Consider the following 24401-nt stretch of genomic DNA (forward strand, 5'->3'; position numbering starts at 1 on the left):
CCTGGAGCACATTCCAATCAAGGAGCTTGCCAGCCAGCCTCAAGCATCATTGGAGCAGACCTGGTTTACCCCTTGCTTATTTCAGATGAACACTGTAAGTTTATGCCTACCTACCTCATCTGCAGGACACCTGCCAACTGACAAAGTAATTAATACAACCCTAAACCATACCCAACTTCAGTCAGGGGTACGTGAAGAAAACCTCAACCTATTCAGCTCAACCTAATCAGGTTGAGAGCAAATAATTCCTACCCAACCTTCAAAGAGTAGCCAGCTGATCTCAGACTAAATGAAGGGCAGGCAGAGGATGCCATCAGGGGTGCAAATGAGCTGGCCAGGATGCATGCATCCTGTCCAGCCCCTTGTTGTCCTGCCACTGGAACTCTAACTGCCCAATTCAGGTTGAAAGTTTGTGCTTGACTCTACAAGGAGGGGACGGGGCAAATTTGTTGGTGCAGGTTTCCCGCATCCAAAAAATATCATCAGCTGAGATGCTCAAGCACTTCCTGACAGGAAGAGGAAAAGCAAGATACTAATTTTTAAATAAATGACATACATGATTTCTGAGTAACCCTTTTCCACAACTTCTGAGATCAGCCAATGAGATCCTGTCAAGAATAACTTTTCATCTGTATCTTACATTATCAGCCATGAGTAGCAGGGTCTTTCCCTTGAAACTCTGAGTTCCCATCTCTGGTACATAAGAACATAAGAACAGCCCCACTGGATCAGGCCATAGGCCCATCTAGTCCAGCTTCCTGTATCTCACAGCAGCCCACCAAATGCCCCAGGGAGCACACCAGATAACAAGAGACCTCATCCTGGTGCCCTCCCTTGCATCTTGCATTCTGACATAACCCATTTCTAAAATCAGGAGGTTGCGCATACACATCATGGCTTGTACCCCATAATGGATTTTTCTTCCAGAAACCTGTCCAATCCCCTTTTAAAGGCATCCAGGCTAGATGCCAGCACCACATCCTGTGGCAAGGAGTTCCACAGACCGACCACACACTGAGTAAAGAAATATTTTCTTTTGTCTGTCCTAACCCAACCAACACTCAATTTTAGTGGATGTCCCCTGGTTCTGGTGTTATGTGAGAGTGTAAAGAGCACCTCTCTATCCACTCTGTCCAACCCCTGCATAATTTTGTATATCTCAATCAAGTCCCTCCTCAGGCGTCTCTTTTCTAGGCTGAAGAGGCCCAAACACCGTAGCCTTTCCTCATAAGGAAGGTGCCCCAGCCCCGTAATCATCTTAGTCGCTCTCTTTTGCACCTTTTCCATTTCCACTATGTCTTTTTTGAGATGCGGTGACCAGAACCGGACAGTTCCTTTCTCTTCTTTCCCTACATTCTTTTGGAAGCAACTGAAGCCATTTTAGTTTTGCTGAATTTTTGGTAACTAAGAGCCCAATCCTGTGGTCCATGCAGCGCCTCTGCGATGCGGACTGCAGTTGCAAACGTGTCATAAGGCTTACTGCCAGGCTCCTGCCTGAGCTGGCATGCAGCAGACGCCCGAGTTCCACGGCTCGGCAGTGACCGCCAGGCGGTGGAACGGGAGATGGGGGTATGTCCAGGGGCATGGGGGAGGAGTGGCCAGGGGTGGGGGAGAGGCGGATCCGCGGAGCTGAGCTCTGCAGGATCCAGGGCGCTCGGGCAGGACTGCTTGCCCTACACGAGCGCCTTCACTTTAGCAGCGACCGAACAGTCACCGCTAAAGTGAGTAGCCCAATTGCGGGGCTGCTTCCTTTACTCAAGGGAAGGGGACAAACAGCGTGGGAGGTACTGGATCCGGCGGGAGCCCTCTGTGGAGCTGCCGGGTTCTGCAGCTCCAGGCAGCTCAGGATTGGGCTACCCGCCATTTTAGAAGTATATTGCATTACTCTTCATGTGTTTGTTTCAATTTGTTTAATTGGTGCAAATTTCTTGACGTTTGCATTTTTTGCTGGATATTTATGATTTTCATGGTTTGAAAGTTCTACTTTATAAATTGCCTTGAAACCCATAGTTATACGTGTGCTTGTGCTTGTATGCAGTAGCATAGATGGGCAAGCAAAACGGTAAGCACTGGAGGCACTGTAATGCGTCATGAGAGCGGCTCCTCCCTCTCGCCATCAGAGCCATTAAGGGCAGCGATGGCAATGTACAGGAGATGCCATTGGGTTCGGCAAGCACCTGCATGTTGCTGTCACTGCCTGGAATGGCTCCAGTGGTGAGTGGGAGGGGCTGCTTACATGGCACATTGCGGTGCTTGCAGTCATTGCCATTTTGCCCCTTCTAGCTGTGCTACTGCTTGTATGTACACATACACATGCACATATACCATAGGCACAACTGTTTAATCCGTTTTTCTCCCTCTTGAGAGAAAGGAACAAGCTTTCCCTAGTACATTTTAAAGCATTCAGAAAATCTGCAGAACTGATTTGAGCAGAGCTTGCAGCAGGGTCGAGGAGGGCAGCAATACTGATGTCGGAACAGCCCCATTACACTTTAAATGTTTCATCTGCCTGCCACCTCAGTTGAAACTCCAGTGTATGCGTACTGACTAAAATCAAACACTGACCTTTTAGAATACCACAGACGTGTCACCCCTTCAGTTCAAACTAGATTTAATAACACTTCAAGCACTGCCATTTTCTTGTCATTGTTGGGATGCCAAAAGATTAGCCTGACTAAGCCATCTTTATGCGTATATAATACATCTTTATATCTACATAGAGGGGGTACCACTCTGACTGGCAAATTAAGGATGACGGCAATAGCGGTCATGACAGTTGTTTAAAGACTTTCTGACAGATAATTTTTCAAGGGTTTTAGTGCCTAAATTTTGTCTGCATATAAGAAAAAGTTGTTACATTGTTCAAGATAAAGGATACATATGATTAGGCAGATGAAGGTATGCATTATCCTTAATGCCACATTCAAGTCCTTATGATAGCTTTTCATATTTTATGTTATTTTGGCATAGTTTCTTTCTTTCCTCCTTCATCAAGTCAGCAGGGATGCAAGGAAAATCTGCAAGAAAGTCCTTTTCACATTAGAGAAGAGCTCAAAGAAAAGTTCATGTCCCAAGGATTTCCCTCAAATTTTTTTCAAAAGTTCTACACCAATGCACTTCCTTGGGGATTAGGTCACATCCCTGCAGAACTGCTTTTCTGACAGGTATTTTAAGTTCCAGAAGAGTACATCATGCTCATAGTTCCAAATCTTGAAGTAAAGCAATTCCAGTTCCAAGAAGTTGTACTTGCATCAGCTGCAGACATTTCATATTCCCTTTCTGGCTTCATTCATTTTGCAAATACTTCTCACAGAATAAGAGAGTTATCAACCTCTATTTGCCTATGTTGGCCCTTCTGATCATTACTAGAAAAATGAGGGTATCTGACTCTAGCTAATTAGCTGAACAATCTTGCTGATACACTGTCTTCCTTCCGAGGAAAACCACAATGTTAGAAAATTTATGGTGCAGAAAAGAAAAAGAAGAGACCATGGGAGTGTTTCACACGTCCATCTGTGTGTATCAGAGACCTTCCCTTCCTTCCTCCACCACCAACAGAAATAGCAGCAGCAAAGTTTTGTAACTGTTTTACAAAGTTTTTGTCTCAAACTCAGGAGTCCAGGGAGTAACCAAGGCTCTGTTCAAATTTGGAATGTTGAACTACAGGGATCAGTTAAGGACCTGGGAAGTGATTACATGGTCTAAGTGACAAGTATGGATTTCCTTGCCTATGGATCGGTGGCCTCTTGCCAGCAGTCCTGTAAATAACCACATTACTGGTCTGGCCCTTTGCTCTCCAGGCAGGTACCTAGTACCAAGTACACATGGTGCAGCTTGTCTCCTGCACATTGTGAATTAAAGAAAAGAAACAGAAATAAAATATTGACCATGTAACAGCCACCCCTGATGGTCTGGTCCAACTGTGGGAAGCAGGAGGTGGCAGAAATATATCTCCCCTCTTTAGTCTTGAGCAGAGATCTGTAAGGTTGTAAGTCCTTGCCTCAAAGGATGCCCATAATGCTAACCTCTTTTGAAAGGCAATAATTGTGATCCTCCCCCCCCAGTTCTTTTCCAATTTGGATTTTAATTTGAGCCAGAGAAGGAGCCAAGTCCTCTACCCACCCAAGAGTCTCCAACCTCCCAGGTGCCTTTCCTTGTCATTGTCTTGTGGGAAGTTCAATTGACTGCAAGTTTAGCGACTGTCTCTGTATTTACTTTGACTGCTGTGTGGTGTGTGAGTGAATGAAAGTTTTTTCTGCTTTCTGTACTATTTGTTGGAGACCTAACATCTGCCCAAATCTATGAGAATAGCCCTTACACCACAAACAGGTGAAGTGCTTTCTAGGCTCACTCCTTGTCTGTAGCCCACAGTTTAGGCTACACTGAGCCACTCCCAGTCACACCCCTTTGCGGTGATCTGAATTGCCTGAACCCATTTCTTCTCTGCCATCCTTCACTTCAATACCCCTTTCCTTCCCCTTTCTGCACCCCTAAACTTTGCCTTTCCTCTTCCAGGTGAAGCCCTCTTCAGTGAAGCCCAGATAACCTGCCTATGTCCCTTCTCCTCCCATGCTTCTTCCCTCTTCACTGTGTTTCTTCCTCTCTCTTCCTGATAACCACTTTCTCAAGGGTTCCATTGCTGTACGACTGTTAAATGTAGATGCTCCCTGTGTAGAGTGTGTATGGATTTCATGCACCTTCACCCTTGTCTTTGTTTTTCTTCCTTTGCTTCCTCTATTATATAGTGGTCCCTTCTTATCTCGTTGGCAACCTTCAGTCTTGAAAGACTATGGTATAAGCCTACAGCACCGGGTATTCACAGGCGGTCTCCCATCCAAGTACTAACCAGGCCTGACCCTGCTTAGCTTCCGAGATCAGCCAAGATCGGGCACGTGCAGGGCAACAGTATGGGCTCAACATCCATGGATTTGAATATCTGTGGATACCAAACCTGAGGCTGGAGGGCCTCAGACGACCTCTGGAACATGACCAAAAGTGGCTTCCGCTCACATCCAGGGGGTGTTTTGAGACGCAATGAGGTTGCATTAGGCCTCCCCATGCCCCAGAAAGCCTCCCGGATGCAACCAGAAGACACTTCCAGCTCACACCAGCTACTCCCAGTTGCATCTGGATGCCTTCTGAAGAGGCTGGGAAGCTGCGCACAACCTCCAGAGGGCCAGGTGTGTCTCCCAGATATGGCATTATGACTTCAAGCCCCCCCCCCATGGATTCAATTGGATTTTGGTACCCTGGGGGGACCTGGAACAATTCCCCCATGGATACCGAGGGCCCACTGCACAGTTGCACCCATTCACCATTATACTGGGAACCTGTACATGATTGTTGTCCTCCCTGTGTATGCATGTAACTTGTGTTTTAAAACACACCACTGTTAACAAAGCCCAGCCAGGTCCATCATCTGATGCTGTCCCTGACTCATTGCAATAGTCCCTTCTGCAACCTGCAAGCACATGCAAACCCCTCCCAAAACAACCTCACAGAACAATTTCCACCACTTTTTTATTTGTCTGAATAAGCCGTGGAACAGCTGTCTGGAGAAAATGCAATCCTGTTTTATTGATTTTTGTTGGTTAAACATGAGTACTTTTATTGCTTATCAATACAAAACAGCTCTGATTAAACACCTCTTAAATGCAACCTTTAATAAAGTGATTATTATATAAGCACACACTCCTTGTCTCTTGCAAATCAGAACTGACTTTATCCTTCACTGTAATTACATCAAACAAGACCAGACTATATTAAGACTGATGTAAGCTGGCAGAATTTAATTCACATAATCTGCAGTCAACCCTTTGGGACAATGGCAAAATATATATTGTCCAAATTTGTTTTTTGGAGACCCAGTTTACATCAATGGTGTTACAGGAGGACAGGGTGGGGAAGGCTCCTTCCATGGGGAGAGAAAAACTACCCCTTCCAAAATTTGGCACTGTACTATTTGCAGACAGATGTGACTGCAATCATAGCTGTTGAATTGCAAACAATCTTGTAAATCTTGTGAACCAAACAAGATTTACAACTATGCACAGTGAATTAATGCATGGAAACGGATCAGGATCATGTCTACTTTCTTTCACCTGTGCACTTGCTGGCTGTTCTGCACAGAGCTTATGTGCACAGAAACTGTAAAACTTGATCTGGAAAATGCAAGGTTCAAATTCTGTATGCAGAATATAGGCTTTGTGTACATAAGAACATAAGCCCTGCTGGATTAGGCCAAAGGCCCATCTAGTCCAGCTTCCTGTATCCCACAGTGGCCCACCAAATACTTCAGGGAGCACACAAGACAACAGACACAACCTGTGTCCTGGTGCCCTTCCCTGCATCGAGCAATCAGAGACAGCCTGCCTCTAAAACCAAAAGCTTGCACGTACTTACTATGACTTGTAACCCATGATGAACTTTTCCTCCAGAAATTTGTCCAATCCCCTCTTAAAGGCATCTAGGCAAGATGCCATCACTATTTCCTGTGACAAAGAGTTCCACAGACTAATTACACGCTGGGTAAAGAAATATTTTCTTGTGTCTGTCCTAACTTTCCCAACACTCAATTTTAGCGGATGTCCCCTGGTTCTGGTGTTATGTGAGAGGGTAAAGAGCATCTCTCTATCCACTCTGTCCATCCCCTGCATAATTTGTATGTCACAATCATGTCCCACCTCAGGTACCTCTTTTCTAGACTGAAAAGCCCCAAAGGCTGTAGAGGAGCTCATCAACATAAAGTAGTTGGGCTAAGGCTAATCGTCACAATCGTCATTGTTCCCCTTGAGCATTTCATTCACCCAACTGCACAGGACCAGAGTTTGCTCCTCGTGCCACCAACATGGAGGTCAGATTGAACAGAGGTCCTGGAAGGTTAAACTGGAAGGCTGCAATTCAGTCAAGCGTCCCGTTTTCCACAGGTATAAAAGGTGATGATGTACTGTGAGTCACAATTTCACCTACTCTGCTACTTCTCTGATCTCATCACCCACCCTAATGCTGTGGAGCATGATGTCCTTCTTGATTCAACAAGTTGGAAGTGTTGGTAACAGAATATGAGAAGAACTAGGACAGAAGAAGATAAGGAGGGAAAGTCAGGAGTGCATTTTCTTTCACAGCTTTTGGGTTGCTGGAAAACCATCTGGCCTCTCTTGAAACCCTTCCAAGCCTACATTGCTCTCTTCATCATCCAACTCTCCAGTAACAGCCCCCCTCCCCAGTACTGCCACTGCTCATGTACTGAGTGCTTCCAACAAGTGGAGCAGAAATAACTCAAGCCCAAGCTGAATGGGTACTACAGCACTTCAATGAATTTTTCCCCCCTCTATGTTTGGCACTAAAAAAGTTCAAAGAGAGGCTTAAAACTAAAGTATTATGCAGAATAGAAGTCTGCTACTCACTATCATTAAGTTCATTTTTTGAGTGATCTTCTGTGCAGGCACACAACCTACCCAAAAATCCCTTCTGTGGGTTCCTGTTCAAATGCTAGATGGTCTGCAATGTTCTTCAAAGAAACTGAAGGAGAGGATCAATCTTCCTGCCCTCAAAAAAGCACTGTTGGGGAGGGGGGCGTCTGATAAGTTTGCTTCGCCCTAAAAGTCTGCCAAACCTGACATACGCCCAACTCACCCTCTCTCCATGTTCCCCGAACACAGGGTGATAACAGCTGAAGAAAACACTATCTTACATATAATGGTTGACAGATTTCCCATTGGAAATAAACTGTTACAAGTAGTTTGATAACTCGCCATAATCTCACTGCCGCCACACATGGGATAGGTACATCACCAAGTATAGCTTTCTAACACCTTTGTAAGAATTTGATGACTTATGAAAAAAAGAGGTACACAAGTGCATTCATCTTAACTGTGATATGGTCTCCTTGGTATTCTAATTTTTCCTTTTATGGTGTCAGCAGAGGAGGTCAAAAATATAACACTTTTAACAATAAAATGTTATTCTCACATTATCAGCAACAGACACCTTCGGAGAAAAAGATTCAAGTTCCCCTCAGTTTTGCTGAAAATCTTCTCTAGGGAGGTTCAACCTATTTTCCTCAAATTTTTACTTCTACTTGACGACACTGACTAGCATTTGGTTTACACCTGGACTAGCATGCGTGACATCTGTGCCTTGTTTATTTTACACTATTCTCAGCTCACAATAGTTAAACAAAACCAGTAAATTAAAAAGAACCTTAATATAGGCCAGCAAATCAAACACTTCAAAACCAGACTATGCTCTAACATCAGATTGCTTGTTTTGCAATGTTCATCATGGGGATGCAGACCTTGGACAACAACCATTGTTCTGAACATGGTCAGGCATGTAATCCATTCAGGAAGGGGTTCTACCTGTAGAAGGGAGGGCAGAAAACATTCCTGCCTGAAACACTGAAGAGCTGCTGTCATTCAGTGTCAACAATACTGAACCAGCTGGACCATTGATCTGACTCAGTATAAGCCGGCTTACGATGGTTACTTCCTATAGCCGAGTAACCAAACTATATTTAAGATGAAGCAGTCATGACAGCTACCTAAGCTTGTTTCCTAAAGTGGCTTTAGGGACATGGTCTCTTGAGGACCATGTGCAGCAGCAAACTTTGCTGAATGTTTTCATATAAGCCTTTCCGCCACTCTTGTCTTTTTAAGGCCCATAAGACAACTTCGGTCCTTTACCTCACTTAAAAAAATTCTCACTGCCAAGAAGATGCTCATGAGGTCATCTGCTGTCCACTTGTGCAACTTCTCCTATACCTAATGCAGCTCATACCTCCTGACTTCAGTTTAGGATCACAGAGCCCAATCCTAACTAAATCCCTCCATACTGATGTAGCCATGTTAATGTGGCACGTTCTGTATCCTGTGGGGAGCCAGTCACCGAGGTCTCCTCAAAGTAACCTTAACACCCCAATGGATGTCCTTGGATCTGCATCAGCTGTCTTGCCACAATTGTGAATACTACAACTGTGCTCAAACAGCAATCTTTTTAGATTAAAAAAAGGAACCCAACAATTTATATTAAAAACCTTCTCATGATTCCTAGTAGATATTTTAGAAAGAGAGTGACTAAGATGATTACGGGGCTGGGGCACCTTCCTTATGAGGAAAGGCTACGGCGTTTGGGCCTCTTCAGCCTAGAAAAGAGACGCCTGAGGGGGGACATGATTGAGACATACAAAATTATGCAGGGGATGGACAGAGTGGATAGGGAGATGCTCTTTACACTCTCACATAACACCAGAACCAGGGGACATCCACTAAAATTGAGTGTTGGGCGGGTTAGGACAGACAAAAGAAAATATTTCTTTACTCAGTGTGTGGTCGGTCTGTGGAACTCCTTGCCACAGGATGTGGTGATGGCGTCTAGCCTGGACGCCTTTAAAAGGGGATTGGACAAGTTTCTGGAGGAAAAATCCATTATGGGGTACAAGCCATGATGTGTATGCGCAACCTCCTGATTTTAGAAATGGGTTATGTCAGAATGCCAGATGCAAGGGAGGGCACCAGGATGAGGTCTCTTGTTATCTGGTGTGCTCCCTGGGACATTTGGTGGGCTGCTGTGAGATACAGGAAGCTGGACTAGATGGGCCTATGGCCTGATCCAGTGGGGCTGTTCTTATGTTCTTATGTTTTTCTCCCAACTTTTTTGTATACACAACTGCACTGTGAGTCCTTTGGGAGCAGTCTATGCTGGGAGACAACAAAGATGACATCAAAATGTCTCTTCTCCTTTCAATTTGATGTATAATCTAATGATAAGGTAGAAAACATGGCAGTCTAGTTTATTAATCTGTAAAGCTTTCGTGATAAGGGGTAAAAGAGAAAAAAGTGGTTAACTGTCTTACCAAACAAACTGCCTTACGTAAATGTGATTGACATCCTCTGATTAACACACTGTGACCCAAGAGCTTATCACAGCACACTGTCAAATAAGAATCCATGGTTGGCCTAGAATAAGGCAGCACAGCAGAACTGATGCTGGATCTTCTCCATTCAAGCAGTTACAAAAGATATGAAGTCTACATGAAAAGGTGAACAAGATTTAGGGGATATTAGCTTCCATACAGAACAAGATTCCAGATTGTCTGTCAGCATTTGTATACACAGGTAGGAACATACAGCCCTCTTCTAGATCAACAAAATCATCTTCTAGAATTATATCCACTGCAAACTACCAACCATGCAATGAAGGTGGACAGAATGACAGCTGAAAATGGACAATTAGCCTGAGTTACATGTGAATGCCAGTCTGACACTGCCAAACTGTATCGGCTCTTTCTGGAAGCATAAACCTCTGAACTGGATCTAGACTTCATGCTGTTCAAGTTACCAAGACTGCAAAGGTTCCTTTGGATAAGGATATGGTTGCTACTTGCCTTCCCTGAGATAAGCCTCTGGGCGCTGTAGATGCAGCTCTTACCAGCTGTAGAGAACTTCAAAGAAGTTTGGCAAAATCTACCTACAGAATGGCTGTGGTCTTCAGAATGCCCCCTTGCTGAGGTATCCCCCACAAAAAGGCATGTGACACTGAAGTTGGAGGGGGAAAAAGTCTCCCCACCCTGGCCACGTGGAAGAGGAGCAAAAAAATCCCTACCCAGCCCCAAACGGCAGCAAGTTACTCTCGGACTGTGGCCTACTGGTTGTGTGGGTGGATTCTGGTGCAGCCAATTGAAAAGAAGCTGCTGGAGGCCTTGGCACGGCAACATACTGCCTGGGCTGGCACTGCCTGGGCTGGCCTCCTTCCAGTCTGCCTGGCATGTCATCCAGGAGGGTGGAAACTCTCGCAGTGGAGCCTCCTCTCACGGAAACATTCTCCCTGAACGTACTCTAAATGTTTTCAAGATTTCCTATTTGATTAAAGCCCTTGTCTTTATTTTATTTGGTATAAGGATGAGTCCAGCAAAAACTTGCTGATGGGCATTGGGGTGGCACTATGGCCTGGTACAGCCTGCTGAATGAAGGGGCAGAAGCAGGAACCCATTCCTATGATTACCTTCTAAATCTGATCACCACCAGCTCATCATTTGGCCAAGCTGGGCCAATGCAAGCCTCACCAAGGAAGCTGGTGCGGAGGCTTGTGTCAGCCTTCGCAGGCCGGAGCACCTCTGCGCCTTACGGCACATTTGCAGCCCTCCTGGGCCGGCGCAAGAGACTTGCGCCGGCCCAAGGGGGCTTCTCAATTGCGCCCTTAGGTTAATTAGCATTATTGCAACACAGACTTAGTAAAAAGGAATGCAAATATGGGATCTTTGCTTGAATGAAGGAAGATGCTGGATTTCATTTTAATGTGTGAAACATGTCTGCCAGAGTCTTTGGAGGCACAGCCTAATATAAAGCCACAAGCAACAGAGTACATTTTCCCTTTATACAACATCTTCTTTACCCAAGAATTTGAATTCCAATCAGCAAACTTTATCATTCTAGAAGAATGTATAAGCATCTTTAAAAATATAAATAAACAATGAAATGTGGCTTAACAATAGAATTTATATGACAACTTCTGTATTTGGCAGAAGATCAAGCCAGGGCCACTCACAGCCCAAAGAGTAAAGGGGCAGGAGGTCTGGTCTAGAGGGTAGAGCCTCCATTTGCCTGAAGATTAACATCCACAAGGTCGCCAGTTCGAGGCCACCGGCACCGTGCGACCTTGAAGCAGCTGACAAGCTGCAGCTGAGCTGTTCCATCTGCTCGGAGCGTGGGAGGATGGAGGCCAGAATGTTAAACCAGATCGGAATGTAACACCTTGAATGTAGTGGTTCTTGAAAGAAAGAACCTTCTTTCAATTTGTAAAAATCCCTGCGTGGATTTAATAAGCCTGCCTATGTAAACCACCTTGAATAAAGTCTTGAATAAAGACCAAGAAAGGCGGTATATAAATACTGTATATTATTATATTTATATTATATATTTTTACAAATATCGTAGAGTTGTACACATTGCCCCAAACCCTATAAAAACAGATCCCTCCAAACAGTGGTGTTGCTAAGAAGGGCCAGGGGGCAATTGCCCTGGGCTCCACACTGCCAAGGGGTGCCATTTAACGCAGATCACCACCCCCCCATCACCCCAAGTTTCAAAGTTCCGGGAGCTCTTCTGAGTCACGGGAAGGCCAAGTGCAGCCTCCCTGTGATTCAGAATGCCTGCCAGAGTCTTTAAGCAGGGACGCCGGTTTTTGCCAAAACCAGAAGTCCCTGTTTCCCCAGCCCAGAGAGGAAGTGGAAACATGAAGGGGAATGCTAAGCTAGAACACTGGGGAGAGGGAGGAGCAGAAGATGACACATTGATAAGAGTACTTGGCATGGAGTCAGGAGGTCTTTGGCCATCCCTGGTCACTGCACTGCTTTCTCCTTGCCCATCTAGTTACTGCTTTAAATAGGCTGGGCCCAGAGTGCTTGGAGACCAAGCTGTATTAAAGAAATGGCTGGGTTGGCAAAGAGAAGGAGACAAAGAAGTGCTAGCATGTGCAGATGTTGGAATGATGATGGTGGCAACAGATCTACTGTCATTTCCGGTGGCAGGCCAACCCTGCATTCATCTTCCAAAGGAGAGGATGTTATCCATACTTTATTGAAAGATCAGAAAATGTAGTCAGCATAAGAAAGAAGATGGAACTGATGGTTTTAAAAATTAGGTGCAGGAACTACAGAGGCTCATCTGTGCTGGTTAACGTACATGGAATATCTAAGCAGCACAGAAACAGGAAAGGAAGAACAAATAAAGCTAGGATGATCAGCAAATTCTTCCTAAGAAAGAATTTGAGTAGATCTCATTTTCTTTTCCTCTTTTAGCAACTGTTTTGGGGCCCAATCCTATCCAATTTTCCAGTGCTGGTACAGCCGTGCCAATGGGCATGCCATGTGTCCTGTGATGGGGAGGCAGTCACAGTGGTCTCCTCAAGGTAAGGGAACATTTGTTCCCTTATCTCAGGGCTGCATTGTGGCTGCACCAGTGCTCAAAAGTTGGATAGGATTGGGCCCTCAGTTACCTGAGCATCTTTTGGCATAAGGCTTATTCTTGCTTTAAAAAAATTAAATCTAAAATTGTCTTTTGTTTCTTAGGATGTGTGTGTGTTTGGGAGTGCATTTAATTTCAAGGCAGCTGCTGGAAACAAGAATTCCCAGGGGCAATAAGGTATTTGTGCATAGAACTGCTAGTATACACATGCTAATAATATAGCCCAGGAGAAAACTTCCAGAAAATAGAAGTATCATTTTCTGAACCCTTGCAGTGCAAATTCCCCTAGTTACAAAGCCAAAGCCAGTGGGTGCTTACCTATCACTAATGAAGAGGATTTAAAGAAAAATATAATCAGATGCAGGCCTGACCATCCCCAAGATAGAATACGTCAAATCTTGGCTATTAGTGAAGATCAGTAACCTTTGAGATGTTCTATGTATTACTCTATATATCCACCGTCCCAGATGTAATTTTCTGTCTTAGGCATCAGCCCTTACGTCAGCCCTGATCAGGAGGAACTATGCTTTTTGTTCCACTCAGTTTCAAATGCTGACAATCCTGACGCAACCCACATCAACTCAGAATTTACACACTGGAATGACAAAATCATTAATGGTTCTCTGCAATGAAAAAATAGGAAATGGAGTAAAATTTTGTGTGTGTGTGTGTGTGTGTGTGTGTGTGTGTGTGTGTGTGTGTGTGTGTGTGTGTACACACAGTCTTCTGCTTACTCAAGTTTTTCAACTAAATAACCAGCATGGGTGTCCTACTTTCAAGACTCCCAGCAGGGTTAAACTCATTTGCATGCTCAGTTCCCAGTGGGGCCCACTCTGGCAACATTCTGGCTCTCTCCCATGTGGGTTGCTTCTAGAGAGCATTTTTACATGCACACTTCCCCAGGGGAGCTGGATATCACTTGCATACTATGTGAATAAGCTGCTGGGAGCACCAGTGTGAGAGGAAGAGTCTAGATTTCCAAACTGGTGGGGAAGCAACTATGCAAACAGCAAACAGCAATAGCCATGTCAGTAAAGCAATAAACAAAGGAGAGTATAGCACAACAAGATGTGCCAAACACAGATGATTGGTTCAGCTTATAGCTTTCTCCTTCCTTTTGCACATTATAATGTTGAGTTTTGAATATTTACTTTTACTTTTATAGTTGTGTTGGTCTGATGAAAAGTCAGGGAATAAATTCTATAAGTAATTCATTACATTAATTAACACACTTTGGGCCCAATCCTGTCCAACTTTCCAGCAGCAGTGCAGCCCGGCATTAAAGGAACAAACGTATTTTGAGAAGGCCTCCGTGACTACCCCTCCACCACAGGATTCAGGGCATGCCCCACTGGCATGGCTGCATTGGCACTGGAAAGTTGGATAGGATTGGGCCCTTTTATATCAAGTTCAATGTGCCTGAAACATCAGAAAGTTTTTGTGTAGTTCATGCTACTTCAGTTTGTTTCTGCCAAATAGAGGTGATTCAGGGTGCTGTCTGCAAGCCTCTAAAGTTCCTCTAAAATGCTGACAAATTTCCAGCTGTGGAAATAACAGGCTTTCATATCAGCAGCAATACACAGCTAGGAAGATGCTTTTGCTCAAAGTGGGTTGCATTGATGTTATGCTTCTGAAACACACAAGATAGGATATATGTTTCCATCAAGTCAAGTTCATTGTTGCTGTGCGCATAAAGCATCAGCAAGGAGGAAGGAAAATTAAATGACACCAAAGAAACAACTTAAGTAAACTCCTTACCTTCTATTGTAGCACGCTTTGGCAAAATGGTAATGGCTCCTTCAGCAACATCTTCATGTTGCAGTATGGGACCCATTTTGGAGCCCCAGGTGTCTGAAGCCACCCACAGAAAATGGTCAACTTGATCAGCCCTCTTTGCTGCTGCAAGGATTTGCCTGTAGAAAGAAATATTTAATTCATACACATATAAAGGGAAAAGGGGAAAAGGGGGGTACTTAGTCACTTGGGAACAATAGCAAGCAGAGAAAGGTTGTTTAATGAGCTGGAACAATGCAACCACATGACTGGAAGTTCAGAGAAGTAAAATCTCTACATCATCAGGATGCTTTCAGACTTGCCTTCCATTGTCTCTTGGCTTTGTAAGTTGGCCTCGAACAATCAGCAGTGCAAATTGGTATAGTTGCAAAGCAGTCATGTCATTTTTTAAAAAATCAACACTGGTTTTGAACTCTTCTCACTGTTCAGCATTGCTGTCACATGGGATGTTTAAAAATACAGTCCTCAATAATTCAAAATCAGCAGTAGCTAAATGCATACTTTGTTACTAATGATTTCTAAGCAGCTATATTGATACTATCTATGATCATTGTTATACTGGGAGCGCAATCCTAAGTCACTTGTGCTGGCCTGGTAGGGTTGCAAACGTGCTGTAAAGCAGGTTTGTGCCTACTCCTGAATCAGCTGGGGTAGCAGCAGACACACACTGGTCCATGAAGGCTGCATTCAGCCTCTGCTGCGCTGCCAGAGCTTAAGTTCGCATCAGCCGAGCTCGGCCGGTGTGGGAGTCTGGGGGGCAAATGGGGAGGGCAGGGCAGGGAGGAGGCGGGAAGGAGGCATTCTGCTGACAGCGGGTGGCGGGCTGGTCCATGAGTGGGTGGAGGGAGGGGCCAGGACCCAGCACTTGTGCCAGGTGCTGATCCCATTCCCGAGCAGTACGGCGCAGCTCCAGGCTGCTTGGATCTGCACCACCTCTTGAGGTGGCACAGATCTGAGTAGACCCATTGGGGCTGCAGCAGCTCTCCCTGAGGTAAGGGGAAGTGTTTCGCCTTGCCCGAGGCTGAGCTGCTTACAACCCAAAACTTGTGCTGGATATGGGGCAGGCCTACCGGCCTCTCTGTTCCAGTATAAGTTAGGATAGCATAGTGGGTCTCCCAACACTGCACTTGGAGTATAGTTTGGAAACTAGGCTAGTACTTACCATATGTCTTCCTACAAACAAAACAAGACTATTTCTGAAGCAATTTACCTTCATTAGACACCAGATTCTCCTCATTCTACCCCCACAGTAATTTCAGTGCTAATCACTTCAATCGAAGATGTAGTATTAGAGACAGACACCACCACAATCTTATTCAAAAACTCGTGAGCAGTTTTTATGATCAGTTTACATTACTTTACTTTACAACCAAATCATGTAACTACACACTCCAATCTCCATTAAGAATAACTTTTTAAAAATTAGGTTTAACTTCACTGCAGGGCCTAGGAGAGGGGGATAAAGGGGGTAATTTGTACCTGGGCCCAGGGTCAAAAGGGGAGCCCAGGAGCCAAAGGAGGGGGCCCAGAAATTTCCTGAGATTAAGATTTTCCTATCTATTTGCTGCCCGCATGAGATGCTGAGGACACTACTGATGCCACATGGGTTAATAGACCAGGGCTCCAAAGACTTTTCCAGCTTCTCCCTTCTCCCTACCTTCTCCCCCACCCTGTTTTGCCCCTCCCTGCCCCTATTCTGCTCACCTGTCACCACCCTCCCCTGCTCTGTTTCACCCCTCCCCCCTTTGCAAAGGGGCCCAAAAGAAACTTTGTACCCCCTGATAAATTCCTCTCAAAGGCCCTGCTTCACTGTTGTCTCCATCAACTATCCATACTTCCCTTCTACAGCATTGCAAAGCTAGACCTTATTAAAATCTCAAGGATTGCTTACTGTGGTCACCTAGAAATTGCTGTACTCCCCAAAGATTCCAGGCCAATCCTGAAGGCATGGCCAGCCCCATCCATGAAGTGAGGTAGTTTGCATTGAGAGGGGGGTTGCGGGGAGCAACTAAACAGAATGCCTTTCACTCTGAGCCTATCCCTGTCTCCCTCCAGCCCGCCACAGATGGAGCCATTTCAGACCATTTTGCTACCCCTTACTTCACTCCTTCCTTCTGCGGTATCTTTTAACCAAACAGGAAGAGCAAGACATACTGGGAGCACTGCCATTGTGTTCCACACTTCCTGATTTGTTTTAAAAGGACTGTGTGAGGAAGGAGCAAAGTAATGGGGTAGATAGCCAGCTCACTGTCTTCCTTGTGGTCCCCCGTCCCCCCAACGGGGCATGCTGAGGCATTTACACTGACTTCAAGTAACACATGGGCTTGGCCCAGGCTTGTCTGGAGGGCTGGAAACTATAGAAGTGAGTCCTTTTTCCCCCCTAGAGTACCCCACCTTTAATCTCAACAGAACAAGATATTTGACTTCCTGCCCTTTTCTGTACCCCACCTAATGCTTGAGATTCTTTGAGTCAGAACTTGTTTCCTCACTTTAACCCAGGCAATGCTTTTGTCATATAATTGTCATTGAAGTTTCATATTTAATTCATAAACCATCCTGTATCTTTCAGACTTTAGCCTTCAAGCAGGGCCAGCTGCCTAGACTACCTGATATCAAATTTATTGGGCAAAGTCATTTGTGCACTGGATTCCACTGCTGTTCTGAGGTGTGTTCTGATCCCTTTCTGTTGCCACTTCTGTTAGCTCTCCTTTCACTTTCATGTCTCTCCCCCTCTAAGAGATTTATCCAGACTGATTCAGTTTTTTCCCCACTTTTCTTTCCCACTCAGCACTGATAGCCTAGAATACCTCTTCTCTCTCCCTTTCTCTAAATTCCTCTTGAGAGAGAAAAAAATCCCTTTTCATTATTTTGCAGTGTAAAGGAACCAGCACACACCACCATGGATCTTAAGAAAGAACTACAGAGTGACCCCAAACATAGAAATTGCTCCTTTTATTAGGTTCCTCCTGCAAGCTAGAAATGGTGAAGAATGAGAATTCTATAATCACTCTACAGAATCAATGCATACAGATTTATGAAGATAGCCGAATCCTACCTTGCACCGGAACAGGCAGGCTGTGTGGCCAGTGCTAGGTAGGTGCCGGCTGGAACACAAGGAATTTTTTTAATCCCTTATCCTGTGTTGCATGCCAGCCACCCCCATGGGGCTACTCAGATATGCACCAGTGAATTTGCTCATGCAAATCTGAGCAGCCTATGTAAAGCCGACTGGGCTGGGAGTGGGGGTTAGGTTAGGGGAGTGCAGACTAAAGTGCCGTAGCTGATCGCGCCCCCCTCCCAGGCCTGATATGCGTCCTGGTCTGCCCATCCAACCCTCTCACCACTCTTCCAACCTTCCATGTAGCCTGCCTTAGCCAGCACTTATTTACCCAAATGGGGCCTGGATTTGGCACAGAGTGGCATGTGTTCTTGTGCTGGCCCACCCTGCTCCAGAGTAGTCACAAATGTGCTTCACAGCATGTTCGCGACACTCCTGGGTTGGCACAAGGGACTTGCACTGGCGAACTGAGCACTCTGTATTGCCCTCTAAATTTCATACCAGGGCAAACATAGCAAAAGAAGCCCTCTGTACTTCTTAGGGCTCAGTCCTATCCAACTTTCCATCACCGATGCAGCTGCAATGCAACCCTGAGGTAAGGGAACAAATATTCCTTTATCTTGAGGAGGCCTCCTTGACTGTCCCCCCACTGCAGGATGCAGTGCACACCTTGTTGGAATGGCTTCATCAGTGCTGGAAAGCTGGACAGGATAGGGCCCTGAGTGATTAGCTAAGTATGGGTAAGGCTGCATTAAAAAAAAAAAAAAAAAACCTCTCAGTTATTAGATAAGCAATGGATATCCATTGTATTGCAATCCATAAGATAAGCAAGGGATTTTAATTTCCTAAATCATACAGATTTAAAAAATCATACAGAAATCAAAAATCACATATTCACAGTATCAGGTAAGCGTTTGTAACAAGAGGTTTCTGAATGAATGATTCGTTGCTCAAGATACTGTGGAATTAACCCATTTTTGCCCAGCGCACAGGCATGCGAATTTGATCCCTGCCTTGTACATGCAACATTGGGCAAAAATGGTTTGAGCTAACTTCTCAGAAGAAGGAAGTACAACAGCCTAGAATGTTGTGTAGTAGGCCAGCACCATAAGCAACAGCAATAAGGAAAAAATAAGATCTCATAAGCAATAGCTAGGCACTTGGTCCAATACCAAATAAGAAAAAAAAAATGGTAAGAGCGTATACACCTATATGGGAAAAGGCTTTCGTAGAATAAATAACAGTAATGTTAAGTCTCATTTCAGTGTCATAAATGGGGAAAATTCTCCATCCTGTTAGGATCTGAAAGAACATGTGAAATATCAATTCAGAAAATCCTACCCTCACAAAAATTATATAGCGACATTTGCATGCTTTCTTCTCGTTCTTTGACTGAACTAGAGCTGTGTTGAGGTCTGAAACCTTAGAAATCCCTCAGGTCTTGTGCACAGGAGAAAAGTTACAGGCACTGTACCTGATGTAGCCTGTTGATGTTTAATTCTGATGTGCTCCATGTATCTAAGTGGCAGGTGATACTAAGTGCAAACCCTGCGCACCTGAGTTTGGGCGTGGCCTTATGTATAAAGTAGGCCTGCAAACAAACGCTCCTGGGGCATAGGGATTGAGGAGCCAGACGTGTGTTGCTGGCTGCTTGACCAGCGTTGCTGTCTGCTTATGTTGCTGTAAATATCTCCTGTAAATATACCTTGGTGGTGGAACCCAGCCTTCTGTTTGGAGTGGTTATTTGCAACTATCGTGCCTCCTGTGGGACAGTCTTGATCATCAGCTTCAAGTTTCTGCTGCGCGGCCGTTTATATTGCTCTGCTGGAAACTCCTACACTTCACAACAAGTTGTTGCTAGATTTTTAAGAATTGCAAATTCTGTGTGAAATTCAGAAGATTGCAAACACAGTGCTCCACATCCACCCACCCACCACCTATTATGAATTCCACAAACTTGCTTGTGATACTTTTGGATTTATTTTATTATTATACATTTAAAACTGTTTAGGGCAGTGGTTCCCAAACTGTGAGCTGGGGTTCCCAGGGTAGCCACACAAACCAGCCAGGGGAGCCTCAGAATCTTTGTGAAAAACTCACCACCCTATATAATGTATAGGATTGTAGCCTGAACAGGGAGCCATGGCCAGTGGCCCAGCAGATCAAAGGAGTCACCAAACATTCCAAAAACGTTTGGAAACCAGTGGTTTAGGGGGAACAAAGTGCAACAAAAAGAAGATGCCAGAGTTTTCCTGATGGGAATAACACAACCTAAGCTGATTGGTAGAAACGGAACAACGCAACAGGAATGCTGAGGTTCTCTTATCAACTATTGTGAAGGACTTAATGCAATTAATCACAAACCTACTTGCATCATTTTCACAGCCTGGCTACAAATGGCATCAATGATAGCTCAATGAGCCAAAACATTGCAAGTAGCCCTGCTGGACTCCTTGTGTTTGTATTATGGCATTCCATCCACTAGTCATTATGATGTAACTACCCTTCATCGATCCATGCACTGACTCATTGCTAAATAGGCACCGCTGACAATATAAAAGGCATACTAGCAGAGTGACAGCCATTCTTTCCCCTTTTGAGTTGCAGTTCTAAAGTGGGAACTCAAGAAACATTTTTTGAAAGAATGGGGGGTGGGGGGACACATGCTGCTTTGAAAACTGAGCTAATATCACTGCTTCAGGCATCCACACCATGTTTACTAGCCTAGCAATGCAGGTGTGCAAAGGTCCAGGCCAAGGAGAACATGGATGCAGTGAACTGAAAAATCTGAATATGCATCAGATGTTGATTCCTGATGAACTCTTCCATGAAGAAATGACCTTGGACTCTGGAGAATGAGGTCAGGGATGTTACCAAAAGTGACTTTATTCTGGAATTATCAGGCCTTCCATTCTTTTCTTTTTTTTAATATCAAACTCTCCTAATGCAATATGCTGACAATACGTAGAAGAGTCGTCATCTCTTGTTTGTACTCTGCATTTCTTCAATCTATTTGGTTCTTTGTTTACTCACTGATCTTGTCTGATCTCAGAAGCTAAGCAGGGTCAGGCCTGGTTAGTACTTGGATGGGAGACCGCCTGGGAATACCGGGTGCTGTAGGCCTATACCATAGTCTTTCGAGACTGAAGGTTGCCAACCATTTATTGGAACAAAGAGAGCATCCTGCGATTATTAGTTATTGCAACAGCATCAAAGAGTACCACAAAGAATAAAACAACGGATAAAATTTACAAGGTAATTTTTGGGTTTTTATGTATAGCTTAAAAATTTATTTCTGTTCTCCACAGAAGTAAGAAAGACTTTGCTGGATCTGGCCAAAAGCCCATCTAGTTCCAAATCCTGTTTCCCACTGTGACCAACCAGATGCCTCTGGGAAGCCCATAAGCAGCACACAGATATACCTCTCTCATTCCCATTGCTCCCTGCAGCTAGGATTAGAAGACACTGCCTCTAGTACATAGCCATCGTGACTAGCTGAACCATAAACACATCAAACAACCTGGACAAACAAAAAACAGGAATCTGGAAAGGTTATACACCCTAGTGTTTACTGTGGCAGTAATTCCTTATCAGAAGACTATTATTACATAGCAAGGGCCTACATCTAAAGCTTTGAACCAATACTTCAAATCAAATATGCATTTCCTCCCCTTTGTGGGTCTTGGTCATAAGTATGCCTCGTATCTGTCCCTTCTCACACCCAGTTTCCTTTCTGCTTAAGAAAGACTGCTTAAGAAAGACTCCTTCCCCTGACCTTCTTCTTCTTCCCACTTCTCTCTAGCTATGCTGACATAATTAAAAAAAAAAAAACATACATAATTTCAATCATTTTTGCACCATCCCAAATCCTGAGAAATTATTCTGTTCTACACTTTCTACACTAATACTCCTGGGTTTTGTCTTGCCAGGCCTTTACTAATCTTGAAATTACTCAGTAAAGCTTTTGAAGCCTTCTAAGTCAGTTTCTTGATCAGCTCTCATCTGGGTTAAAATCAAATTACTGCAGCAGGGTCTCCAAGCAAGATTATATTTATCTATCACATGGTCAAGCTTAACACAAAAGAAGGTATAGGTGTGTTATGTGTAAAACTTGGACTCCGTCTGAGGAGGACCTGAGGGAAAACTGCTGCAGGAGAGGAGGCTGCAGTACCAGTGGAGGGAAGGTAGAGGCTGCTGTGTGCAGAGGCCTATAAAAGGGGCTGCACACATGAGAGCTGGATAGACCACCAGGGAAGAGCTGCAGCGAGAAGCCTTGGAGAGCAAGCTCTGTGAAGGAAGAAAGACCACCAGGGAAGCTCTGCAAAGAAGGAGCTGGAACAGAAAGCTGCAGGGAGACCACCAGGGAAGAACTGCTGAGCTGAGGAGAGAGAGCTGCAGCAAGGAGCCCCTGGGAGAACCTGAGAGAGAGCCAGGGAGGAACCACCCAGCCCCTTTGCCTCAAGTCCTGCTGCTTCCTGCCTGCCCAGTGCCTGCCTCCGGTCCTCACTCAACTGGGGAAGATTTGGAACAAGTTTATTTGGTTTGGTGTGGTTCAGGTTCCATTCCTCATAATAAAAGCCTTTAAACCTGCATTGGTTTCAGTGGTCTCTGACAATCCTGCATAACAGGTGAAATCACAAAACTGAACAAGTGTTGGTGACCAGAGGCTGTTTTCAGTCTGTAATGAAGTTGTCAAATACATATTCTTGCCAACCTATTAAAATTTTAAAAGACTGGAGCTCCTGCCCCAACTTACAAGTACCCACTCTCATCATTGTCCTTGACAGCTCAATTTTATGCTTCCCCCCCACCACCACTGCAGTGACACCAAATTGGCAAACACTGTTTCCATGAGGTGGGGAGTGGGCCAGGAGGCTTCAATGAGGAACATAACCTCATTGAAGCTTACCCCCACATAAGCTTCCTGACCGACAATGGGTATCCTTGAACCTGCACTGGCAAGTTTGAATCTTTTAGAATTCTTTGAAAAGGTCAACAGGCATGTGGATGTGGGAGAACCCGTGGACATTATATATCTGGACTTTCAGAAGGTATTCGACATGGTCCCTCACCAAAGGCTACTGAAAAAACTCCACAGTCAGGGAATTAGAGGGCAGGCCCTATCATGGATTGGGAACTGGGTAAAGACCAGAAAATAGAGAGTGGGTGTCAATGGACAATTTTCACAATGGAGAGAGGTGAAAAGCGGTGTGCCCAAGGATCTGTCCTGGGACCGGTGCTTTTCAACCTCTTCATAAATGACCTGGTTGAGCAGCAAGGTGGCTATGTTTGCAGATGACACCAAACTTTTCCGAGTGGTGAAGACCAGAAGTGATTGTGAGGAGCTCCAGAAGGATCTCTCCAAACTTGCAGAATGGGCAGCAAAGTGGGAGATGCGTTTCAATGTAAGTGTAAAGCAATGCACATTGGGGCAAAAAATCAAAACTTCAAATATAGGCTAAGTCTGAGGAGAGAAGGGTGGGGAGGCTTCCTTTGGATGGGATAAGATCAGTTGTGGGCTGCCTGTGACAAATGTTTTGCTCCTGCAGCCTCCCTGTCGCCTGTAATGTCCCCCTCCCTGCTTCTGTATTGCCCTTTTGCCATGCCTCCCACCTCTCCCTTCATCCTACCTGCTCAAGCAAGCAGGGAGTTCCTGGATGGCAGAGGTAGGATGGCGCAGGCCTTCCTACTGGCACTTCAAGCAGCATGAGGACTTGTGTGCCGTTGCAGCACCTTTCACGACCATCAGAGGAGCCTTGCTGCCATTGGGCAATGAGGGAAAGCCTGGGCCCTCAATCTCTGATCAAAAGAAAACTAAAGGACCACCAGGTGTTTCAATTTCTGCAAACATTCAAGTCATATCAGGGCTGTCTCCAGGTTTGAAAGGGTCCTCAAGAAGTCCCCTCATGAGTTCCAGTCTACATGTTCCAACCCTCCTAAGTTCAGGAGGAGGTTTTCTGGGCAGCAATTCCCCCCTCCCCATAATGTGTCCACTGTAGGAAAAACGGCGGCTGACATTTTCCACAGAATATCTAAGAGTGACATTAGATTGAGTGCATTACTGTGGGGAAAAACAGATGTTGCCCAAGAACCTCTAGGTTGTCCAAGGTTGAGTGCAAGCAGTTAATAGTGAGCCCTGACGACAACGGCAGCCGCCCAAGGGCAATGCATGCTGAAGTCAGGGTTGGATTTTTCCTATGTGAGTATTAACTACAAAACAATTGAGTTGCCTGATATATTACAATGTTTTAAGACACAAAGAAAAATACTTAAAATACAGTTCCTTTGTTTGCTGTTTGAGCCTCATACCTTCTTCAAGGTGTGCTTGCAAGATCTTAAATCTGAATTGTCAAATAGCTCAGATTTAGTAAAGTCTGCTGTGATGAATTTGCAGAGCTTCCAGTTTTGCTGCCTTGATCTTGCACCTCAGGTTTTGCAAGGCTTACTGACTGAACACCGGTGCTGCAAAATGACAGCATTTTGCATTATAGCTCACTCCTTTGCAATGACTTCCAAAGGAACAGAACTTTTTTGCAGAGTGCAAGGAAATTAGCTTACAGAGAAAACAACTTCAGTTATGAAGTGCC

At 44.8% G+C, this 24401-nt stretch overlaps 1 protein-coding gene across 1 annotated transcript in view; it reads right to left on the reverse strand.

Annotated features, from left to right (window-relative positions):
* The window catches only part of GRM7 (glutamate metabotropic receptor 7), a 466404-nt gene that overhangs the window by 199392 nt on the left and 242611 nt on the right, over positions 1–24401 (reverse strand). The window contains exon 4 of the mRNA XM_066613569.1: positions 14721–14875. Coding sequence (XP_066469666.1) covers positions 14721–14875 — 155 coding nt within the window. The remainder of the gene's footprint in view (positions 1–14720; positions 14876–24401) is intronic.

The sequence above is a fragment of the Tiliqua scincoides genome, chromosome 2 (genome assembly GCF_035046505.1).
Source record: "Tiliqua scincoides isolate rTilSci1 chromosome 2, rTilSci1.hap2, whole genome shotgun sequence".
NCBI lineage: Eukaryota > Metazoa > Chordata > Lepidosauria > Squamata > Scincidae > Tiliqua > Tiliqua scincoides.